This window comes from Leptodactylus fuscus, chromosome 1, assembly GCF_031893055.1.
Source record: "Leptodactylus fuscus isolate aLepFus1 chromosome 1, aLepFus1.hap2, whole genome shotgun sequence".
Classification (NCBI taxonomy): domain Eukaryota; kingdom Metazoa; phylum Chordata; class Amphibia; order Anura; family Leptodactylidae; genus Leptodactylus; species Leptodactylus fuscus.
This window is the reverse complement of record NC_134265.1, coordinates 323,551,441-323,578,517: the sequence shown is the minus strand read 5'-3', so window position 1 is coordinate 323,578,517 and position 27,077 is coordinate 323,551,441. Positions and strand designations below refer to the sequence as shown.

General features: G+C 44.1%; 1 protein-coding gene across 1 annotated transcript in view; it reads left to right on the top strand.

Annotated features, from left to right (window-relative positions):
- STK32B (serine/threonine kinase 32B) overlaps positions 1 to 27,077 on the top strand; it is a 182,542-nt gene that overhangs the window by 121,644 nt on the left and 33,821 nt on the right. The window contains exons 7-9 of the mRNA XM_075260817.1: positions 8,074 to 8,177; positions 8,507 to 8,623; positions 23,963 to 24,088. Coding sequence (XP_075116918.1) covers positions 8,074 to 8,177; positions 8,507 to 8,623; positions 23,963 to 24,088 — 347 coding nt within the window. The remainder of the gene's footprint in view (positions 1 to 8,073; positions 8,178 to 8,506; positions 8,624 to 23,962; positions 24,089 to 27,077) is intronic.

Genomic DNA, 27,077 nt, shown 5'->3' with positions numbered 1-27,077 from the left:
CCAACATATGTTCTCATATACTCCAATGGGAAAACCATATTGTAAGCCCCAGGAGACAGACACTGATGTGAGTGGTGACCATCGTTGTACATCGATGAGCTATATGTGAAATAGGAGTGGCCATTACACATTAGGGGAATGTCGGTCAAATGCACAAATTTCAGCAGTACCGGTCACCAATGTATTGTGTAAGGCAGTGTCCTGACTCGAGTCCGGATGTCAGGGAAAGATGGGTTGGACATGTTGAATGTCAATATGGAGACAAAAGGTGTATTGCATCAAATTAGTCACCTCTCCCTGATTCAGGACACATACATGCATGTGCATAGGGATTGGGAGGAATAGTTGTCTTTATGTAAAAGTGAGTGAATGACTAGCTTTAGTTAGTCTTTCCTTCTCTGTGCTAAATTCTACAGGGTGGCATATACCTACACTATTGAATGCCCAGGTAATGGACATTTGATAGGAAGAGCTGACAAATAGGCAGAAGCCGGAAAAAAAACAAGAGGAAAAAATACCAGATCAAATTGTACAAAGCAGTAGTCTGAGATTTAGAGTTGGACTGGCATGTCTTGGGCCCACCAGGTGGAAGAGTTTTGATGGCATGTTGTCTGTCTATATAATATCACATTGGAGAATCCATGGGCACTTACTCTAGGTTCACAGGTGAGCAGTAGCTTCACTTCTTGGTGGATCAAAAACACAGCTTTGTCTTCATGGACCCATCTTTCCCATTGAAAATCAATGGACCCGTGAAAAAAGAATGCTACACTGGTATAATTCAGCCATAATATATCTAACGGGCCCGTCCAACATACTGGAGGATCCTCTGGACTTTGACTTTCTAGTTACACTACCAAGGTTCATGGGTGAGTGCTACCCATGATCCATGTAAAAGTAGAGCATGCTTTACTTCATAACAGATCCGTAACGTGGATCTTTTTTCAAGTAACCAACAATCCCATTGAAAGTCAATGGGTCTGTGAAAAAAATAGAAAGGATCCCCAAATGGTTCTGACATGTGAAGAACCATCCTTATGAGTTCACACGGAGTAAACGCGCCACGCAATGTGGCGCGTTTACGGGGCGTGTACGCCGCGTTTTTTATCGTTGCGCGCAAACGCTAAAAAACACGGCGTACACGCCCCGTAAATGCGCCACATTGCGTGGCGCGTTTACTCCGTGTGAACTCACCCTTAATGGGCTAGTCCAATCCTGATGTGATTAGGACTGGTTATATTTTTCAATAACAAGTGCAAGTGGGATCCGCGTTGATATCAGGAACAAAAGGTTCCTGATTTCTAGAGGTGCAATTGAATCTCCCTGATAAATGAGAAATTTACTCCCAAGGTCTGCCATCTTTCACATTTATAGCACTGGCATTCTGGCATCTTTAAGCTCTAGGGCTATTGCAATATTGTCCATAACCTCACTTGGGAAGCATGTAAGTGGTTCTTCTAATATTAATATTTATTTGGTGGGGGTCTGACTTCTACTATCATTGTGGCCAATACTTTATGAGGCCCTGCATTCCCTTATGGTTTATCCAGAAATAGTGCCATACATATACTGTAGCTCAGTCCCATTCATTTACATAGGGCTGAGCAGTAAGTTATTCAGACAATTTGGGCAGTGCCTAGGGATGGACTAGCACTGATTAAAGGGGTTTTCCCACCGCCCTGTTTCAGGAGCTTTACTTACTGTCTCTTCTTCTCAATTCCTGTATATGTCCCACCCACTCCCAGCTTGCTGAATGACACTATGAAGTATCACAATACTTATGCAGATCAGATAATATGCACATGCTTGCAGAGAATGGACTTAGTGTTATCTGTGTGTTTACATAGAGAGATAACAGACAGGGCTTTATCAACAAACTGCAATTAGCTGAACTGATTGTCCTGCTGGCAGAGCAGTGAGTGACATCACTTGTCCTATCTCACAGGTCCGTGGTTATGGTAACGCTGTGTAAACAATAAGTTCACATAGCAGGAAAACAAAGCAGCATTTTTAAAGCAATATATTTAGGAAAAGTCTTCAGTTTACATAAGCTACCAGTATAGATAGGATCCTTGAGATGGGACAACCCCTTTAGGTATTGAGGACCTATTCTAAGAATAGAGAAATCAGTGTCTTTATAGATCCTTGTAGCGGAGGAGTGTCAACGTATCGATGTATCTACTTCTCAACCAAAAATTGTTGAGACATACTCAACAATTAACATTATTACTCACTGTCTACAGACCCCAGAGTATAATAAGTGGTGGTGCAGAAACATATTACAGTTATACTCCCCTTCCCTCACCTCTCCTAAGGTGTCCCTGGAGATACTAGCCCTGGTGGTCCATGAAGGAAGGCTCAGCCCAAAACAAATATTTCGACCGAACCACCAAAACCCAAAACAAATCTTCAGAGGTTCATCCATCTCTAATATGTAACATCTTAAGTGTCATATTTGAGAAAATCCCTAATGCTTGATTTTGTCTCCGATATGACAGGTATCACTATGTGCTGGTATAGAAATAAAACCTGATTCTACCCATCACATGCCAGACAGTGATTTTCTGTATTTTAAGTAAACATCTCCCCCATTATGTACAACGTCTGGATGTCTTTGTGACGAAAGTGACAGATTTTTTTTCTGTGACTGCTGTCAAATTATATGATCCTTATCAGGCAGGTCTGAATAGCAGCCTGGTGATTACACATCATGATAGCAAAGTAGAGAGCAATTCTACAGTATACGGCTGCTCAATTCACCAGGCTGTGTGAAGGCTGATGGAGATAGAGGAAAAACATGTTACATCAATGCTCTTTTCAGAAATGTGTTTAACTATCGCACCTCCAGTGCTCAGCAGGTAGACGAGTCAATGCTATGTTATCATTCTCTGCTATTTATTCCAAGATGCAAGAAAGGCAAGGAAGGTTTATAGAGCTTTACAAATAGTGACAGCAGCTATCTGTCAGAGTAATGGCGAAGTAGGAGAGAGAGGGTAACTTAGTAATTATCTGCCATCCCCCTATATCACTGAGATGAGAGGTGTTTATAGGCTATACAGGTACTACAAATATCAGTATAATGATACTGTAATCATTCCCAAGGTAATTTCGTATTTTTAAAAGTCACAGTACAGGGATAATACACACAGTGATGTCACAGTACAGGGATAATACACACAGTGATGTCACTGTACAGGGATAATACACACAGTGATGTCACAGTACAGAGATAATACACACAATGATGTCACAGTACAGGGATAATACACACAGTGATGTCACAGTACAGGGATAATACACACAGTGACGTCACTGTACAGGGATAATACACACAGTGATGTCACAGTACAGAGATAATACACACAATGATGTCACAGTACAGGGATAATACACACAGTGATGTCACAGTACAGGGATAATACACACAGTGATGTCACAGTACAGAGATAATACACACAGTGGTATCACAGTACAGGGATAATACACACAGTGATGTCACAGTACAGGATAATACACACAGTGATGTCACAGTACAGGGATAATACACACAGTGATGTCACAGTACAGAGATAATACACACAGTGGTATCACAGTACAGGGATAATACACACAGTGATGTCACAGTACAGGATAATACACACAGTGATGTCACAGTACAGGGATAATACACACAGTGATGTCACAGTACAGGGATAATACACACAGTGATGTCACAGTACAGGATAATACACACAGTGATGTCACAGTACAGGGATAATACAGTGATGTCACAGTACAGGGATAATACACACAGTGATGTCACAGTACAGGGATAATACACACAGTGATGTCACAGTACAGGGATAATACACACAGTGATGTCACAGTACAGGGATAATACACACAGTGATGTGACAGTACAGAGATAATACACACAGTGATGTCACAGTACAGGGATAATACACACAGTGATGTCACAGTACAGAGATAATACACACAATGATGTCACAGTACAGGGATAATACACACAGTGATGTCACAGTACAGGGATAATACACACAGTGATGTCACAGTACAGGGATAATACACACAGTGATGTCACAGTACAGAGATAATACACACAGTGGTATCACAGTACAGGGATAATACACACAGTGATGTCACAGTACAGGATAATACACACAGTGATGTCACAGTACAGGGATAATACACACAGTGATGTCACAGTACAGGGATAATACACACAGTGATGTCACAGTACAGGGATAATACACACAGTGATGTCACAGTACAGGATAATACACACAGTGATGTCACAGTACAGGGATAATACAGTGATGTCACAGTACAGGGATAATACACACAGTGATGTCACAGTACAGGGATAATACACACAGTGATGTCACAGTACAGGGATAATACACACAGTGATGTCACAGTACAGGGATAATACACACAGTGATGTCACAGTACAGGGATAATACACACAGTGATGTCACAGTACAGAAATAATACACACAGTGATGTCACAGTACAGGGATAGTACACACAGTGATGTCACAGTACAGGGATAATACACACAGTGGTGTCACAGTACATGGATAATACACACAGTGATGTCACAGGACAGGGATAATACACACAGTGATGTCACAGTACAGGGACAATACACACAGTGGTGTCACAGTACAGGGATAATACACACAGTGATGTCACAGTACAGGGACAATACACACAGTGATGTCACAGTACAGGGATAATACACACAGTGATGTCACAGTACAGGGATAATACACACTGTGATGTCACAGTACAGGGATAATACACACAGTGATGTCACAGTACAGGGATAATACACACAGTGATGTCACAGTACAGGGATAATACACACAGTGATGTCACTGTACAGGGATAATACACACAGTGATGTCACAGTACAGGGATAATACACACAGTGATGTCACTGTACAGGATAATACACACAGTGATGTCACAGTACAGGGATAATACACACAGTGATGTCACAGTACAGGGATAATACACACAGTGGTATCACAGTACAGGGATAATACACACAGTGATGTCACAGTACAGGATAATACACACAGTGATGTCACAGTACAGGGATAATACACACAGTGGTGTCACAGTACAGAGATAATACACACAGTGATGTCACAGTACAGGGATAATATACACAGTGATGTCACAGTACAGGGATAATACACACAGTGATGTCACAGTACAGGGATAATACGCACAGTGATGTCACAGTACAGGGATAATACACACAGTGATGTCACAGTACAGGATAATACACACAGTGATGTCACAGTACAGGGATAATACAGTGATGTCACAGTACAGGGATAATACACACAGTGATGTCACAGTACAGGGATAATACACACAGTGATGTCACAGTACAGGGATAATACACACAGTGATGTCACAGTACAGGGATAATACACACAGTGATGTGACAGTACAGAGATAATACACACAGTGATGTCACAGTACAGGGATAATACACACAGTGATGTCACAGTACAGAGATAATACACACAATGATGTCACAGTACAGGGATAATACACACAGTGATGTCACAGTACAGGGATAATACACACAGTGATGTCACAGTACAGGGATAATACACACAGTGATGTCACAGTACAGAGATAATACACACAGTGGTATCACAGTACAGGGATAATACACACAGTGATGTCACAGTACAGGATAATACACACAGTGATGTCACAGTACAGGGATAATACACACAGTGATGTCACAGTACAGGGATAATACACACAGTGATGTCACAGTACAGGGATAATACACACAGTGATGTCACAGTACAGGATAATACACACAGTGATGTCACAGTACAGGGATAATACAGTGATGTCACAGTACAGGGATAATACACACAGTGATGTCACAGTACAGGGATAATACACACAGTGATGTCACAGTACAGGGATAATACACACAGTGATGTCACAGTACAGGGATAATACACACAGTGATGTCACAGTACAGGGATAATACACACAGTGATGTCACAGTACAGAAATAATACACACAGTGATGTCACAGTACAGGGATAGTACACACAGTGATGTCACAGTACAGGGATAATACACACAGTGGTGTCACAGTACATGGATAATACACACAGTGATGTCACAGGACAGGGATAATACACACAGTGATGTCACAGTACAGGGACAATACACACAGTGGTGTCACAGTACAGGGATAATACACACAGTGATGTCACAGTACAGGGACAATACACACAGTGATGTCACAGTACAGGGATAATACACACAGTGATGTCACAGTACAGGGATAATACACACTGTGATGTCACAGTACAGGGATAATACACACAGTGATGTCACAGTACAGGGATAATACACACAGTGATGTCACAGTACAGGGATAATACACACAGTGATGTCACTGTACAGGGATAATACACACAGTGATGTCACAGTACAGGGATAATACACACAGTGATGTCACTGTACAGGATAATACACACAGTGATGTCACAGTACAGGGATAATACACACAGTGATGTCACAGTACAGGGATAATATACACAGTGATGTCACAGTACAGGGATAATACACACAGTGATGTCACAGTACAGAGATAATACACACAGTGGTGTCACAGTACAGGGATAATACACACAGTGATGTCACAGTACAGGGATAATACACACAGTGATGTCACAGTACAGGGATAATACACACAGTGATGTCACAGTACAGAAATAATACACACAGTGATGTCACAGTACAGGGATAGTACACACAGTGATGTCACAGTACAGGGATAATACACACAGTGGTGTCACAGTACATGGATAATACACACAGTGATGTCACAGGACAGGGATAATACACACAGTGATGTCACAGTACAGGGACAATACACACAGTGGTGTCACAGTACAGGGATAATACACACAGTGATGTCACAGTACAGGGATAATACACACAGTGATGTCACAGTACAGGGATAATACACACAGTGATGTCACAGTACAGGGATAATACACACTGTGATGTCACAGTACAGGGATAATACACACAGTGATGTCACAGTACAGGGATAATACACACAGTGATGTCACAGTACAGGGATAATACACACTGTGATGTCACAGTACAGGGATAATACACACAGTGATGTCACAGTACAGGGATAATACACACAGTGATGTCACAGTACAGGGATAATACACACAGTGATGTCACTGTACAGGGATAATACACACAGTGATGTCACAGTACAGGGATAATACACACAGTGATGTCACTGTACAGGATAATACACACAGTGATGTCACAGTACAGGGATAATACACACAGTGATGTCACAGTACAGGGATAATATACACAGTGATGTCACAGTACAGGGATAATACACACAGTGATGTCACAGTACAGGGATAATACACACAGTGATGTCACAGTACAGAGATAATACACACAGTGGTGTCACAGTACAGGGATAATACACACAGTGATGTCACAGTACAGGGATAATATACACAGTGATGTCACAGTACAGGGATAATATACACAGTGATGTCACAGTATAGGGATAATACACACAGTGATGTCACAGTACAGGGATAATATACACAGTGATGTCACAGTACAGGGCTAATATACACAGTGATGTCACAGTACAGGGATAATACACACAGTGATGTCACAGTACAGGGATAATACACACAGTGATGTCACAGTACAGGGATAATACACACAGTGATGTCACAGTACAGGGATAATACACACAGTGATGTCACAGTACAGGGATAATACACAGTGATGTCACAGTACAGAGATAATGCACACAGTGATGTCACAGTACAGGGATAATACACACAATATTCTTCTCTTCACTGAATACTAAGCACAGTGCTGTACATATCATAGAATCTGTGTTTGGGATTTCAGATCCATCCAATTCACTGTAATTGGAGTGAGTTACTGCCTATAGGCTAGTTCTATAGTTTATTGTATAATTTATGATATATAATTAACTAAAATAACATTTTCTATTTCAAGCTCCAGAAGTTTTCCAGTCATTTATGGAGGTGGGCCCCGGATACTCCTATCCTGTAGATTGGTGGTCATTAGGAATTACAGCCTATGAACTCCTCAGAGGTTGGGTAAGTGGATCTGTAAATATAGTTATTATATTCAGCTGAATCTACCTATCCTGTGTCCAAAATCTTACTTATTGGTGGCCATGCAGACTCTTCTCCAGCCCTTACAGAACACTAACCAGTCATTTCTGAAAGCTTCCTCCATACTAACATAATAATAGCAATATATATTGTTGCTATATATTTGCCAAAATTTTCTATGCATCATTGTTGTGATCTAAAAACCCTGAAGCAGCAAACTTTGTGAAAAAATAAACATTTCACCCATTTTATATTCATTTTTAATGTCATTGTATGCACATATCATTCATGGGTTTTCATTTGTTTTCTAGAGGCCTTATGAAATTCATTCAACTACTCCGATAGATGATATTCTCAACATGTTCAAGATAGAGCGAGTGCATTATTCTTCCACATGGTGTAAAAGCATGGTCGGCTTACTTAAAAAGGTAATTTTATTCATATTTTCAATTCTTGTTGCATTTAATATGTGTTTGCATATGAGATTTTACCAAAAAAAAAATCCCCTTAAAATTTTCAAGATTTTTTAAAATGTTGGCCTTTTGGCAGCTGCGTGCTCCAGTAGTCAGTTTGTGTTGGTCGCTTACACAGTAAATAAGCGGCCATTTTCTTGTGGCCTGTGGTGGGCATGCGCAGCCGGCTCTGCCCGAGGCTTACAAATTTCATCGCCTGCGCCGTAAGAAGACACAGGAAGAGGACATTCCAGAAGAAGATGGAGGCTTCGCTGGAGAGTTCTCTCGAAGCACTGATGACACCCCCGGTGCTGTTTGAGTGCTGGGGACCGCCCCCAGTGCTGCGAGAGAACTCATCTGCACACCGGCGAAAACTGGGATTTCTATGGAACGGTGGCGCAGAGAACATATCTAAAGGTAGGAGACAAATAGCCTTTCTTAAGGCTATTCCGACGTGTTAGTCACAAAAAATTCCATCTAAATGATAGGATCCCTTTAATGGTGGGTTTTATCACTGAGTTCAGTGATTGACTGTAGCTGTCATGTACCATCAATCTGACGTCATCACTGAAGACAAACATTAGTGGGGGTCAGTAATGACTAAATGACTGTGCATCAGGGGATTCTGTAGGTAGGTACCATTTTTTTAAGTTTTTTTAAACATACCCCCAGCCAATGGCCAATTTGTATCCAAAACAAGCCAATCTCTTAAACCAATGATACCGTCTGTAAACATGTGGACAGTCCATATCATAGGAGACCAAAAATTTCTTAGGTGCTCCTCTAACAAAGCAGGCAATAAAAATGAGCCAAACCTGTGCCATATTTCCTTCTACTTCCGATGCAGATAAGTTATTGCCCTCTAACAACCGCCCCATTAACCTTGATAGTTAATTCTGAATCACTTCTGACATATAAAATAAAGCGTATAGATGTGACTCATATTTCATCAGCTATGATACTATAAGGATCAAGTAACTTCAGTAGGGCGACAATGATGTGGCACTGGGTGACCTCATTGTACTTACGTAGGAACCTGCAAGTTCATATAGGGACTTTTCATCCATGATAATTCCGACTCAATCACATCAGTTTAAGATCAGGACTGACATGTGGGTTTGTTGCATAGAAATCGGGTGCACGGAGCCAGCTGATATTTCATGATTGATAATCGTGCTGACGTTTTATAGGATGTGTTTTCGGCAGTATGCCCTTGAAAATACCTTACGCTTTGTAGCTGCTACTTGAGCCCACACTACTGTGAGCGCAGCCCAGAAAATGTTCCCTGATTAACCAGCAGACGCTAAACCTAGCTGACACATATCTTCTCCGAGCTCCTCGTCCGAGCGTTATCATCAAAGCTATTGTGACAATATGGAAAATATTTCATAATGTGTAGGAAAATATTCATGATACAACTGAGCGCTCGGCTCACGGCTGAACACAAAAACATACGTCATGAAATAGATAGCCGCACATTTTTGTTTAAAGGGGGCGAGATCTTCAATGTAAACAAAGATAGAATGGCTGCCTGGACCAGCGATAACCAACAGGGGTGTCATGGCATATGGGGGTACCTTGGAAACCTGCCAGGGGGTCATGACACTCCGGTTGGGTAGATGACTGAATGCCTTCTGTGTAGTGTTCACTGCATCTAAAGGATGACTCTTGTCTTTTTGTAAAAAAATATTTGGTAGGGGAGAACTGAGGAAATGATAATTTTTTTCCAGGGGTGCCCTGAATCTTAAAATCTACTTTCTGCTTTCATTATACCTATACGGCATTTCCTTAGGTATAATTGATAGAGATGAGCGAACAGTGTTCTATCGAACTTATGTTCGATCGGATATTAGGCTGTTCGGCATGTTCGAATCGAATCGAACACCGCGTGGTAAAGGGCGCCATTACTCGATTCCCCTCCCACCTTCCCTGGCGCCTTTTTTGCTCCAATAACAGCGCAGGGTAGGTGGGACAGGAACTACGACACCGGTGACGTTGAAAAAAGTAGGCAAAACCCATTGGCTGCCGAAAACATGTGACCTCTAATTTAAAAGAACAGCGACGCCCAGCTTCGCGTCATTCTGAGCTTGCAATTCACCGGGGACGGAGGTTTCCGTCCAGTTAGCTAGGGGTTAGATTCTGGGTAGTCAGGGACAGGCTAGGATAGGAAGGAGAAGACAACCACAACAGCTCTTGTAAGAGCTAAATTCCAGGGAGAAGCTTGTCAGTGTAACGTGGCACTGACGGGCTCAATCGCCGCAACCCAGCTTTCCCAGGATCCTGAATGGAATACACTGTCAGTGTATTCCCGTATACCCGATATATACCCCCGATACCCGTTCCAACGGTGTGCCCCCCCACCTTCACCCCAGAAATACCCTGCAAGTCCCCTAGCAATAGGATTGGGGCTATATACACCCACTATTTTTGCTACTGCCATATAGTGCCATTGTCTCACTGGGAATTCAAAGAATATATTGGGCTTACATATAACTTCAATTCCAGGGAGAAGCTTGTCAGTGTAACGTGGCACTGACGGGCTCAATCGCCGCAACCCAGCTTTCCCAGGATCCTGAATGGAACACACTGACAGTGTATTCCCGTATACCCCATATATACACCCCAAATCCCCGTTCCAACGGTGTGCCCCCCCACCTTCAACTCAGAAATACCCTGCAAGTCCCCTAGCAATAGAATTGGGGCTATATACACCCACAATTTTTGCTACTGGTATACAGTGCCATTGTCTGACTGGGAATTCAAAGAATATATTGGGGTTATGTGCACCCACAATTTTTGCTACTGCTATACAGTGCCATTGTCTGACTGGGAATTCAAAGAATATATGGGGGTTATGTGCACCCACAATTTTTACTACTGGTATACAGTGCCATTGTCTGACTGGGAATTCAAAGAATATATGGGGGTTATGTGCACCCACAATTTTTAATACTGGTATATAGTGCCATTGTCTGACTGGGAATTCAAAGAATATATGGGGGTTATGTGCACCCACAATTTTTAATACTGGTATATAGTGCCATTGTCTGACTGGGAATTCAAAGAATATATGGGGGTTACGTGCACCCACAATTTTTGCTACTGCTATACAGTTCCATTGTCTCACTGGGAATTCAAAGAATATATGGGGGTTATGTGCACCCACAATTTTTACTACTGGTATACAGTGCCATTGTCTGACTGGGAATTCAAAGAATATATGGGGGTTATGTGCACCCACAATTTTTAATACTGGTATACAGTGCCATTGTCTGACTGGGAATTCAAAGAATATATGGGGGTTATGTGCACCCACAATTTTTACTACTGGTATACAGTGCCATTGTCTGACTGGGAATTCAAAGAATATATGGGGGTTATGTGCACCCACAATTTTTAATACTGGTATATAGTGCCATTGTCTGACTGGGAATTCAAAGAATATATGGGGGTTATGTGCACCCACAATTTTTACTACTGGTATATAGTGCCATTGTCTGACTGGGAATTCAAAGAATATATGGGGGTTATGTGCACCCACAATTTTTACTACTGGTATACAGTGCCATTGTCTGACTGGGAATTCAAAGAATATATTGGGGTTACGTGCACCCACAATTTTTAATACTGGTATACAGTGCCATTGTCTGACTGGGAATTCAAAGAATATATGGGGGTTATGTGCACCCACAATTTTTAATACTGGTATACAGTGCCATTGTCTGACTGGGAATTCAAAGAATATATTGGGGTTATGTGCACCCACAATTTTTACTACTGGTATACAGTGCCATTGTCTGACTGGGAATTCAAAGAATATATGGGGGTTATGTGCACCCACAATTTTTAATACTGGTATACAGTGCCATTGTCTGACTGGGAATTCAAAGAATATATGGGGGTTATGTGCACCCACAATTTTTACTACTGGTATATAGTGCCATTGTCTGACTGGGAATTCAAAGAATATATGGGGGTTATGTGCACCCACAATTTTTACTACTGGTATATAGTGCCATTGTCTGACTGGGAATTCAAAGAATATATGGGGGTTATGTGCACCCACAATTTTTAATACTGGTATACAGTGCCATTGTCTGACTGGGAATTCAAAGAATATATGGGGGTTACGTGCACCCACAATTTTTGCTACTGCTATACAGTGCCATTGTCTGACTGGGAATTCAAAGAATATATTGGGGTTATGTGCACCCACTATTTTTAATACTGGTATACAGTGCCATTGTCTGACTGGGAATTCAAAGAATATATGGGGGTTATGTGCACCCACAATTTTTACTACTGGTATACAGTGCCATTGTCTGACTGGGAATTCAAAGAATATATGGGGGTTATGTGCACCCACAATTTTTAATACTGGTATATAGTGCCATTGTCTGACTGGGAATTCAAAGAATATATGGGGGTTATGTGCACCCACAATTTTTAATACTGGTATATAGTGCCATTGTCTGACTGGGAATTCAAAGAATATATGGGGGTTACGTGCACCCACAATTTTTGCTACTGCTATACAGTTCCATTGTCTCACTGGGAATTCAAAGAATATATGGGGGTTATGTGCACCCACAATTTTTACTACTGGTATACAGTGCCATTGTCTGACTGGGAATTCAAAGAATATATGGGGGTTATGTGCACCCACAATTTTTAATACTGGTATACAGTGCCATTGTCTGACTGGGAATTCAAAGAATATATGGGGGTTATGTGCACCCACAATTTTTACTACTGGTATACAGTGCCATTGTCTGACTGGGAATTCAAAGAATATATGGGGGTTATGTGCACCCACAATTTTTAATACTGGTATATAGTGCCATTGTCTGACTGGGAATTCAAAGAATATATGGGGGTTATGTGCACCCACAATTTTTACTACTGGTATATAGTGCCATTGTCTGACTGGGAATTCAAAGAATATATGGGGGTTATGTGCACCCACAATTTTTAATACTGGTATATAGTGCCATTGTCTGACTGGGAATTCAAAGAATATATGGGGGTTATGTGCACCCACAATTTTTACTACTGGTATATAGTGCCATTGTCTGACTGGGAATTCAAAGAATATATTGGGGTTACGTGCACCCACAATTTTTGCTACTGCTATACAGTTCCATTGTCTCACTGGGAATTCAAAGAATATATGGGGGTTATGTGCACCCACAATTTTTACTACTGGTATATAGTGCCATTGTCTGACTGGGAATTCAAAGAATATATGGGGGTTATGTGCACCCACAATTTTTAATACTGGTATACAGTGCCATTGTCTGACTGGGAATTCAAAGAATATATGGGGGTTATGTGCACCCACAATTTTTAATACTGGTATACAGTGCCATTGTCTGACTGGGAATTCAAAGAATATATTGGGGTTATGTGCACCCACAATTTTTACTACTGGTATACAGTGCCATTGTCTGACTGGGAATTCAAAGAATATATGGGGGTTACGTGCACCCACAATTTTTGCTACTGCTATACAGTGCCATTGTCTGACTGGGAATTCAAAGAATATATTGGGGTTACGTGCACCCACAATTTTTAATACTGGTATACAGTGCCATTGTCTGACTGGGAATTCAAAGAATATATGGGGGTTATGTGCACCCACAATTTTTAATACTGGTATACAGTGCCATTGTCTGACTGGGAATTCAAAGAATATATTGGGGTTATGTGCACCCACAATTTTTACTACTGGTATACAGTGCCATTGTCTGACTGGGAATTCAAAGAATATATGGGGGTTATGTGCACCCACAATTTTTAATACTGGTATACAGTGCCATTGTCTGACTGGGAATTCAAAGAATATATGGGGGTTATGTGCACCCACAATTTTTACTACTGGTATATAGTGCCATTGTCTGACTGGGAATTCAAAGAATATATGGGGGTTATGTGCACCCACAATTTTTAATACTGGTATATAGTGCCATTGTCTGACTGGGAATTCAAAGAATATATGGGGGTTATGTGCACCCACAATTTTTACTACTGGTATATAGTGCCATTGTCTGACTGGGAATTCAAAGAATATATGGGGGTTATGTGCACCCACAATTTTTACTACTGGTATATAGTGCCATTGTCTGACTGGGAATTCAAAGAATATATGGGGGTTATGTGCACCCACAATTTTTAATACTGGCATACAGTGCCATTGTCTGACTGGGAATTCAAAGAATATATGGGGGTTATGTGAACACACAATTTTTAATACTGGTATACAGTGCCATTGTCTGACTGGGAATTCAAAGAATATATGGGGGTTATGTGCACCCACAATTTTTACTACTGGTATATAGTGCCATTGTCTGACTGGGAATTCAAAGAATATATGGGGGTTATGTGCACCCACAATTTTTACTACTGGTATATAGTGCCATTGTCTGACTGGGAATTCAAAGAATATATGGGGGTTATGTGCACCCACAATTTTTAATACTGGTATACAGTGCCATTGTCTGACTGGGAATTCAAAGAATATATTGGGGTTACGTGCACCCACAATTTTTGCTACTGCTATACAGTTCCATTGTCTCACTGGGAATTCAAAGAATATATGGGGGTTATGTGCACCCACAATTTTTACTACTGGTATATAGTGCCATTGTCTGACTGGGAATTCAAAGAATATATGGGGGTTATGTGCACCCACAATTTTTAATACTGGTATACAGTGCCATTGTCTGACTGGGAATTCAAAGAATATATGGGGGTTATGTGCACCCACAATTTTTAATACTGGTATACAGTGCCATTGTCTGACTGGGAATTCAATATGTGCACCCACAATTTTTAATACTGGTATACAGTGCCATTGTCTGACTGGGAATTCAAAGAATATATGGGGGTTATGTGCACCCACAATTTTTGCTACTGGTATACAGTGCCATTGTCTCACTGGGAATTCCACAAATAATTTGGGGATTCATTCACCCTACATCTCAGGCTCTTGCCATATTCACCCAGGTTGTCAGTGCTGCACCAGCTCGTTCCCAGACAGCTCGGCCCGAAAAACACGTTACCTATATAGAGGATTTGGACAATGAAGACAACATGTTCTAAATCTAATGTCTGCACCTTCTCCAGAATTAAAATAAAGGCAGCGTTTAACTTTCAAATAGCACTGCACAAAGGAAGAGCTTATCAGCTTGTCTCATGACATGCTACTGAAAAGTTTCATTTGTGTATCTTAATGTAAATATAGTTGTATAAGCTTTTTGGGTTTTAGGCACTGCCAAGTTATTTATTACCACCCGCTCCCTTATAATGATGATGACGCCAAAGTCACTGTGGGTGTTCAGAGCTCACAGCTTTGGGTGACATTTGTCTTGCTCTCTGTCGGTACCAGCTGTCTTTTTGGATACCGTAAAGTTATGTTGACTTTATTAACAGCTATAGAAGCTTTAGCCAGGTTGTGACGGTGTGTAACCCTAACAACACTAAGTGGGATACACATTAATAGTCAGTCTATGTACGCTAAACGTATCACTGAAGTAATTTTTTTTCCCTCTCCCCTAATATAAGAAAGGAACAGACATTAGACCTAGACCGGGGTTCGAGGCTTGAAAAAATCCAGTATTATTTGTTCTTCATGATGTGAAATATGTGTTGAAAAGCAACCCAAGATGAAGTCAGCCATGTGTGCCAGTGTGTTACTTGGCATGCCTTTGCTGGCCCCAACTGTAAGGGTCACTCTCCATTTCCTCCATTTTCCACTCCCCTTCACACCATTTGTGGTGAAGCAATGGGATGCACTGAAGTGCACCCTCTAGCCTCGTGTGGGATAGGGACATCAGATGCCACTCCAACCCCCTCGTCTTCCTCCGCCAGCCAACGGTGCGAAGATGAGAGGAGCGTGCTCTGAATGTTTTCTGCCTAGCAGAGGCTAGTTCTCACTTATGAAAATGGCCCCACTTTGACCTGTATATCAGGCACAATGGTGTAGGTTTCAAAGAAACATGGCACCAACAAGTTGGAAAACGTGGGCCATGCGTGGACCGTGTTTGAGTCTGGCAAGCTCCAGATCTGCTACCAGGTTCCACCCTTTATCACAGGCGCAAAAATGCCAGGCCCCAGGTGTAGCAGGGAAAAAAAAATGCCATCTCAGCCAGGATGGCATCCCTGACCTCGGAGGCACTGTGCTGTCTGTCCCCCAAGCTGATCAGTTTCAGCACGGCCTGCTGACATCTTCCCATGCCAGTGTTACAGTGTTTTCCGCTAGTAGCTGGGGTGGAGGTTGCAGCTTCGTAGGGTTTCAGTCTACTCCTGCCATGAATTTTGGCCTGGGAGAGGAGATAGGCCACCCCAGTTTGCACCCGGGGAACAGACTCCACCACATTCACCCTGCCTGTCATTAAAGATAAGCACTGCAGCATCCCTGACCACAGGCGCTTGTCCATGTGTCGGTGGTCAAGTGGACCTTGCAGCAAAGCGCAGAGCTCTGGGCCCGACTGATGTTATGGGACACATGCAGGCGCAAGGCAGAGACAGCACACCAAGAGAAGTAGTAACGGCTAGGCCCAGCATAGGGAGGTGCCCCAGCTGCCATCTGCTGACGGAAGGCCTGGGTCTCCAGAAGCATAAACAAACACCAACATCTCCAGGGCCAGCAGTTTATCGATGAGGCTGTTACAGGCTTGGGCATGGGGGTGGGTTGTATTGTACTTCTGCCTGCAATGAAAAGCTTGGGAAATGTGGAGTGGCTGGGAAGAGGCGCATGATGGTGCAGGCCAAAAGGGCGCATGAGGGTGAACTCCCCAATGTGTCAGAGATAGGTGTGTAGGTGTCCTTGCATCATATACTTGCACCATATTTGGCTTTGGAAGTTAATTTTGTGCCAAAAAGTGGTTAAGACAGCGATCCCTCAGCTACTCCCGTTACACTGTCTATTGAAGTTACCATCTGTGGAAGTGGACCACCATTTCTAAGATCCCAAAGGAAGCAGGCAAGAGATGTGCAGTTCAGAAAAAAAGATGAGAAAATAAGTTTAGGCTGTAGAGCACAGAGGGATCGGAGAGGACAGAGCTGGTGTCGGCCAGGTATTCCCACAACATGCGCCTATACTTGTCCCTCCTGGTGACACTAGGCCCCTGAGTGGCAGTAATTTGTCCAGGGGGGCCATTAACGTGTTCCAGACCTAGGAATAAGTCTTCCAACAGGGTAGAGTTTTGCATGCCTTTGCTTCTACCCACTGTTTTTGCTGCTTAGCTTCCCTCCACATCTACTCTGCTTTCACCCCTAAACATCACCCCAGTTTATGCCTTTGCTTCTACCCAGGTTTTTTGTTGATTTAGCTTCCCTCTACATCTACACTGCTTTAGCCCCTAGACATCACCCCTGTCCATGTGGGGTCGGTGGCCTCGTCATCCACCAACTCCTCTTCCAATTGCGCACTGCCCCCTTACTGCAAACCGCACATGACCACAGCTTGCCTTGATGGCAACTGTGTCTCATGATCCCCACTTAGGTCCAGACAAGTCGGTGGCGGGTCCAAAACCCCAAAATTGGAAGGAAATGGCAGATGCTGCAGTATTTCTAACACCTGTTCCTGGTGCTCGGGCCTGGTCTGTGTTGTACCCTGCACCCTGCTTAACGCATCTGCCATATCCGAAGTTGTGCTGAGCGCATGCTAATGTTTCGTGTCCAGTGCAATGGATGGGATGGGATTTCACATAAGTCTGCCACCCATGGCCACTCATGGTTGAGCAACTGAGGGAGTTGACTTTGACGAACCCGAGGGTTTTGGAGTTGGAACTACATCAAAGGTCTGTGCTGCTCACACACTCTGCTCAACACATGATATGTTTAGTGCCAGCAGTGTGGAGACGTCGCACAACAGCCGTTGTTCCAGCAGGTACAGGCGTTGTAGGAGTGCATAGAGGCTAGCAGCGGCAACTATACACTTTAAAAACTATCCGCACAAGCGCCACACTTTCACCAGTAGCTCAGGAACATTGGGGTACCTTTTTCAAAAGATTAGCAGCAATGAGTTAAAAACGTGGCCCAGGCATGGAATATGTTGCAGGCTGCCAAGCTACAGAGCCAATCCCAGGTTACGGCCATTATCACACATGACAACATGCCTGGGCCCAGGTGCAGTGGCAAAAACCACATTGCCGTCTCATCGAGGATGGCATGACTCACTTTGTAGGCAGTGTGCTGTCTGGCCCCCAAGCTGATGAGCTTCAGCACGGCCCGCTGACGTCTCCCCACACCAGTGTTGCAGCGTTTCCAGCTCGTAGCTGGGGTCAATTTAACAGCGGAGGAGGGTGGTGTTTCAGCCCTCCTCCCAGGAATGTTGTGTGGGGAGACAAGTCAGGCCACCACATTTTGCGACCCGGTCCACGCCTCAACTACATTCAACCACTGTGCCCAAATTGAAAGGTAGCGTCCCTGTCCGCATGCACTTGTCCATTCGTAACTGGTCACATGGAACTTTAGGGCTAAGCGCTGAATTTAGGGACCGCCTCATGTTTGGGGGAAAGTGCTGGTGTGGACGGCACAGTGCGGTGGCGCAGTAGACACTCTGCCCAAAAAGGGAAGAGTGTCCCCCAGCCGGGATTCCAACATCTCCTGGGCCAGATTTCTTGAGATGAGGCCGTTGAAGCCTTGGGCATGTGGGTGGGTTGCGCTGTACTTTAGCATGAAATGAAAGGCTTGGGAGATGGGGAGTTGCTGGGAAGAGGCGCATGATGGCGCGGGCAAAAGGAGAAATGGCAGGAAAAGGTGAGGATAAGGGTGAACTCCCCAAAGTGTCAGAGGCAGATGTGGAGGTGTCCTGGCTCCTGGTCTGGACTGCAGCGCCAGCCCTGTCAACAGTGGAAGAGGCAGTGGCCGCCAGGCCAAACGACGATTATCCTGCGCTTGCTCTCACCCACTGAGCCCAGGGCTTGCCTTCCAAATGATGGCACCCGCAAGAGGTGGTGAGATTCCTCTCCGCAGATCTCCAAACCATCTTGGACTTGCAAATTGCACTAAATTTGTCATGTAACTGACATGTATATGATGAGTCTATCCATTGTCTGTTCATTTTGGTGAAAGTCAGCCTGTCAGCTGACAGACAGCTGTGCTTGTCAGTGATGATGTCACCAGCTGCTTGTACCCCCAGTTTTTGCTGCTTAGCTTGCCTCCACATCCACACTGCTTTTGCCCCTACACATCACCCCTATCCATGCCTGTGCCTCTAGCCATAAGTCTGCCACCCATGGAAACTCATGGTGCAGAAAGTGAGGGAGCTGACTCTGAGGAACCCTTGGGTTTTGTAGCTGGTACTCCATCAAAGGTCTCTGCTGCTCACACACCCTGCTGAACATACGGTATCTAGGGTTAGAGCGTGTGGTGACCTCGCACAACAGTAGGTGCTTCAGGCAGATGTAGGCCTTGCTGGAGTGTATTGCGGCTAGCTCCAGGTACTGTAGACTTGGGAAAGTGGGTGTCCAAGTGCCGCACTTTCACCCTTAGCTCAGCTAATTTGGGGTATGTTTTTAAAAATCATTGCACCACTACATTGAACATGTGGGCCAGGCATGGAACGTGTTGGAGGCTGGCAAGCTCCAGAGCCCTCCAACAAGCTAAAAAACCTGGCCCCAGGGGCAGCGGGGATAAACAAATTGCCATCTCATCCAGGATGGCATCCCTGACCTCAGAGGCAGTGTGCTGTCCGTCTCCCAAGCTGATGAGCTTCAGCCCAGCCTGCTGACGTCTCCCCACACCAGTGTTGCAGCGTTTTCAGCTCGTAGCTGGGGTCAATCTAACAGCGGAGGAGGAGGAGGGTGGTGTTTCAGCCCTCCTCCCAGGAATGTTTTGTGGGGAAACAAGTCAGGAAAATTCTTGAAACGGGAGAGTTTTGCATCTTTGCCCTTGCTGCCTATGGACATCCCTTTGCCTCTAGCCACCATTTTCCCTGCTTTGCTTGCCTCCACATCCACACTGCTTTTGCCCCTAGACATCACCCCAGTCCATGCCTTAGCTTGTACCCCCAGTTTTTCCTGCTTAGCTTGCCTCCACATCCACACTGCTTTTGCCCCTAGACATCACCCCAGTCCATGCCTTAGCTTGTACCCCCAGTTTTTCCTGCTTAGCTTGCCTCCACATCCACACTGCTTTTGCCCCTAGACATCACCCCTATCCATGCCTTAGCTTGTACCCCCAGTTTTTCCTGCTTAGCTTGCCTCCACATCCACACTGCTTTTGCCCCTAGACATCATCCCTATCCATGCCTCTTCCCCTAGCCATAACTCTGCCACCCCTGGAAACTCATGGTGCAGAAACTTTGGTTGCTGACTTTGAGGAACCCTTGGGTTTTGTAGATGGAACTCCATCAAAGGTCTGTGCAGCTCACACACCCTGCTCAAGATATGGTATTGTAGGGTTTTAGCGTGTGTGAATGACGGACAACAGCCTGTGTTTGGACAGATGTAGGCCTTGCTAGAGTGTTTTTAGGCTAGCAGCGACTCCTGTGCACTTGCAAAAGTGGGCGCACAAGCGCCGCATTTTCAACAGTAGCTTCGGTACATTTGGGTATGTTTTTAAAAAACTTTGCACCACTAGGTTAGACGTGGGCCAAACATGGAACGTGTTGGAGGCTGGCAAGCTCCAGAGCCGCTACCAGGTTCCAGCCATTATCACAGGCGTAAAAATGCCAGGCCCCAGGTGTAGCAGGGAAAAAAAAATGCCATCTCAGCCAGGATGGCATCCCTGACCTCGGAGGCACTGTGCTGTCTGTCCCCCAAGCTGATGAGCTTCAGCACCGCCTGCTGACGTCTCCCCACACCAGTGTTTTAGCGTTTGCCGCTAGTAGCTGTGGTGGAGGTTGCAGCGTCGTAGGGTTTCAGTCTACTCCTGCCATGAATTTTGGCCTGGGAGAGGAGATAGGCCACCCCAGTTTGCACCCGGGGAACAGACTCCACCACATTCACCCTGCCTGTCATTAAAGATAAGCACTGCAGCATCCCTGACCACAGGCGCTTGTCCAAGTGTCGGTGGTCAAGTGGACCTTGCAGCAAAGCGCGGAACTAAGGGCCCACCTGATGTTGAGTGACACGTGCTGGTGCAAGGCGGGGACGCCACACCGGGAGAAGTTGAGACGGCTAGGGACGGCATAGTGAGGTGCCACAGTTGCCATCAGGTCCGGGAAGGCGGGAGTTTCAACAAGCCGGAACGCCAACCTCTCCTGGGCCAGCAGTTTAGTGATGTTGGCGTTCTAGGCTTGCGTGGGTGGGTGGTTAGCGGTGTATTTCTGCCGGCGCTCCAATGTCTGAGAGATGGTGGGTTGTTGTAAAGAAGCGCCTGATGGTACCTTTGATGGTGCAGGAGAAGGAGATAAGACAGAAACAGGAGAGGATGAGGGAGAAGTCAACAAAGTGGCGGAGGCAGATGAAGTGATGTCCTGGCTCGTCCTCTGGAGTGCATCGCCAGCACTGTGAGCAGAGGCAGTGGCATGAACGGCGGGCGACGTTTGTCCTGCCATTGCTGCCTGCCACTGATTCCATTGCTTGGATTCCAAATGACGGTGCATTGAAGTGGTGGACAGGTTGCTCTTCTCAGGGCCCCTACTCGATTTCGAGAGGCAAATTGTGTAGACGACACTATATCTGTCCTCGGCGCATTCCTTGAAAAAACTCTACACCTTCAAGAAACGTGCCCTCGATGGGGGAGTTTTTCTGGGCTGGGTACAAAAGGGAACATCTTCGGACATTCCGGGTCTGGCCTGGCTTCGGCAAAGCAGCTGACCTCTGCCTCTGGACATGTCTCTGCCTCTAGCTACCCTTTTTGGTGCTGCACCTGCCTCAACATCCACACTACTTTCCCAGCTTGACATCTGCCTTGTCCAGGTGGGGTCGGTGTCCTCGTCGTCCACCACCTCCTCTTCCAACTCCTGTCTCGCCTCCTCCTCCTGCACAATGCGCATGTCAACTGGCTGCCCTGACAGCAACTGCGTCTCATCGTCGTCGATGAGGGTGGGTTGCTGGTCATCCGCCACCAAATCGACCGGAGATGGAATGGAGGAGACTCTAGTGTTTGAGCATCTGGACACAGATACTCGTCTGTTAGGTCCGTGGAATCGCGAAATGGAGGGGCAGGTTGCGGTACAGTCAAAGGAAGGGAGAACAGCTCTGGGGAGCAGGGACAGTTGGGGTTATTGTTCTGGGAAGATTGGGAATTTTGGGTGGAAGGAGGACAAGACTGTTGGGTAAGAGGAGGTAGAGGCTGCCTGGCTGGTGGACAATGTGCTTTAAGCGTTATCCGACAGCCATTGCAAGACCTGTTCCTGGTTCTCGGGCCTACTAATCTTTGTACCATTCAGCCTAGTTAATGTGGAACTTTTGTGCAAAGCGCAGAACTTAGGGCCCGCCTGATGTTAAGGGACACACGCTGGTACAAGGCTCAACTCACCCTAAGTGCCAAAAACACTGCTGGTGCAAGGCTCTACTCATGCCAAGGGCCTCAATCTCTGCTGGTAGCTCAGCTTAAGGTCATGTAACTTTGTTTGGAAGGGCTCATGTTAAGGGCTAGAAAAGTGAATTTTGGAAGGTCTTACCACATCACACACACACACACACACACACACTCAAAATGACAGTTAAGGGTGAGGGCTTTTGGAATTCCCATTGCCTATTCCATTTGTGGTTGTCATGGGGAACGTGATTTAAAGGGGTGGTTGTTACTGTTTGTTGAGCTTAAATTGGGGTTTGTGTCCATCCATTTGGGGAGTAAAGAAGGTTTCCAGGTATTTTCCGACTTTGATAGAGGTTTTTTTGAATGTGGAAAGTGTGTAGTTGTTAGGCAGTGATGTTGGGGTAATAGAGGGTCTTTGGTGTGTTAGATGCCCCCAGGCATGCTTCCCCTGCTGTCCCAGTGTCATTCCAGAGGTGTTGGCATCATTTCCTGGGGTGTCATAGTGGACTTGGTGACCCTCCAGACACGGATTTGGGTTTCCCCCTTAACGAGTATCTGTTCCCCATAGACTATAATGGGGTTCGAAACCCGTTCGAACACACGAACATTGAGCGGCTGTTCGAATCGAATTTCGAACCTCGAACATTTTAGTGTTCGCTCATCTCTAATAATTGACATGCTGCAATTTTTGCCTCTCATCTATGTAGAACAGGGTACTGGCTGCCCCTTCTTCTATCTAGTCTCTATTTTCCCATAATGCAGCTGTGTGACACCGAGATTTTTTGTGTGACCCCCGAGGCTCTACACTAGTGAACAGTATATACATACAATTTTACTATATATATACATGATAATAACTATAATTGTGCTTTTTTTCAGCTTCTTACCAAGGACCCAGAATGTCGCTTTTCATCATTAGCCGACATTCAGACCTCTCCATACCTGGCTGACATGAACTGGGATGCAGTATTGGAGAAATCGATCACACCCAGCTTCGTTCCTAATGTAAGAACTTATCTATACCTGTACATATGAGTAGGAATGTCAAAAATTGCGATAACACATTTTCTGATTGGTGGACAACATGAGAATTACCAGTCTTCACAACTTCTTGATGGAGAGAATTTTACTGCCACATTACTTTGCTGTATCAAAATGTGTCCAAGGAGGAAAAACAAGCTCAAGTGAATTTTCAGCCAAAGTGCGAAGACATCATATTGATGCAGCAGAGCTGAGATTTTCAGCTTAAAATTCATTGATTTTAATAAGTGGTTCCTTTCATTTGTCTACTGCAGTGCCTTAAAGGGGAATTCTGGGCAATCCTTTTTTTGTTAGAATGTTTCTCTGACAATAAGCTTATCACATACTGCAGTATTCCCATACTGGTTCTTCTATCATTAAAGGGGTATTCCCATCTCAAGAATCCTATCTATATTATGGCTAATATGGCTAATTTATGTAAATTCAAGAGTTGTCCTAAATACATTGCTTTAGCAATACTGCTTCTTTTACCTGCTACATGAAATTACTCCTCCTATTGTTTACACATTGTTGTCAAGGTACCCCTGATGGCAGGTCAGCGGACATGACTCACTGCTCTCTGGAGGAGAGGGTGGCCGAGCTCTGGATCACTGTCGGAGCTGTTTATCTTCTCTGAGATTTAGGCAATCAGGTCAGCTAATTGCAGTTTGCTGATCAAGGTTCAGACAGTGTATGCTATCTCTCTATGTAAACACAAAGAAAACATTGCAATAACTTCAAGTTGTCTGTCCGGGTAGGATGTAGACTGTGCATGTTTGATCTGCAGTATTATAATTTTCTAGTAATGATAATAAATAATCTATCATGGTAAAGGCAATGTCTATATCCATTGAGGTACTTCATAGTGTCCTGTCCATCAAACAGTCAAAGCACACGCACAAGCTTGCTGAAGAATACAGGAAGATTAGGCAAAGCTAGTGAAACAGGGAGATGGGAAAACCTCTTTAAGCTGCAGTGGAAGTGTTTAGTTTCTCTGCAATTGCAATTTCCACCAGTGGACCTTGGACAGACTTGGCAGGTCCTTGAGAGTATGAGGAACCCTGGCTAATATATAAGGATTAGAGATGAGCGAGTACTATTCGAAACTGTAGTTTCGAATAGCACACTCCCATAGGAATGAATGGGCGCAGACGGAGCCGGCATCCTGCTGCTTAACCCCCTGCGCACCGGTTGCTCCCATCCATTCCTATGGGAGCGTGCTCTTTGAAACTACTGTTTCGAATAGTACTCGCTCATCTCTAATAAGGATCCTAAAAAAAGACTCCGGTCTATTAACTCAAAATTTTCATATAGGATATCTTTAACAAAAAAAAATCCAGATTGCATCATATTGGACAGAAAAAATAATTTTGTATTCTACACTGGCAGTGGCATATGAAAGAGAGTGTTGCATGTGTCAGACTATACTCGATGTTAAAAACAGCAGGTGTTCTTCGCCATCTTCTTGCTGTTAGGTTGTTGTGTATATTCAGCTTTAGGAGTATATATCAGTGTATATTCAGCTTTAGGAGTATATGTCTGTGTATATTCTGCTTTAGTATATAGTGCTTAGTGTGTTACTGTAGGGAGGGAGGAGTTAGGAATAGATGTCACTTCCTGTCTCCTCCATCGTCAGGGGATAATCGTACACATCAGGGAGAGTGTGTGCCTACATAGGCAGTACGGAGACTTACAAGTCATTCCTGCTCCGCTAGGGATTCTCCTAATTACATCCTGGAGAATAGATTTGCATATTTTTTACCCTGTCTCCTCCATCTTCATCCTCTTTCTCATCACAAGCCCTGGATGAAGCATTTCCTGCCCGCCCGCCCTCTTTTCATCACTATGTTACACTTGTTTTTTTCACGTTTTCCTGTCTAATGTATTATTGTATCATTGCTTTGTTACTGTAATTGTGTATTTGGCTCTATATATTCAATTATGAGATGACTTTGATGAGTTATTGTTGGGCATTATCCTTCTAAGCCCAAGGGAAGGGCAGTCCTCCAGCCATGGTTCCCTAGAGGTTTCCTCCACAGGGGTTTTTTCCTCTCCTGAGTGCTGTAGGATGACACTTTGTGAGTCGGGGGTTTGCCATTATTTAGTCAGTCGTGTGTAATAAAGTGTTAACGTGTCACATGGTCCATTGGTAAACTGTCACAGCATTACTTTTGCGGTTGAGGAGTCAGGTGGAAGTTGCAGGCAAGTTATTGTAGACTTATTTTAACTAATAGAGGAGGTTAAACCTCATGGTGGTGAACAAGCTGAGCTTTGGAAATGGCCAGCCTGAAGGATGTTGTAATAGTAACGTCATCCAGAGGCGGGCACAGTGGTTAAGCACGGGGTCGTTGGTGCCCTTAAAGTGTACTGGCTCTGCTAGAATTGCAAGCAGGAGCGTGCTGCCCCCCTTTATTTATTTATTGCTGTCTGGCCGGGTGCTGTATGTCAGACAGCTGGGGATCTCACAGTATTCGGGAATCCCAATGGTCTAGCACTTCACCTGACTCCTTCTGTCATTATTTTACTTCTGTGAGTTTAATAAAGCTGAGGCCATTTTGACACCCAAAATAGTGTTTTGTGCATTTATTCCAAAGTCATTATTTACCGTAGTTTAGGTGGTTTTAGGAAGGAGTGAGGGACATTCCATATCCAAAAGTCATGTTCACATGACAGTGGTATTTGAGTCCAGTGACTTGTTCTAGTTCCTTATTATGTTGATGTGCAAAAATTGAAATGTAAGTGTAATATGAAATATGGTAGAAATGAGAGATATTGATAACTATATTCGGATTCTAGAGCAATGGTTCACATAATAACACAAAATGATGTTATATATCTTGTGTATTTTGGTATTGAGAGACCTTACATTAACTCCTTAATGGGGTTGCCCAGATAAGTTATCAATAGCAAGTTTGTAAGGATCGGCTGTTTGCAGTGGTACCAGAACCAGCAGAGCTTCGTACACTGTAACGTG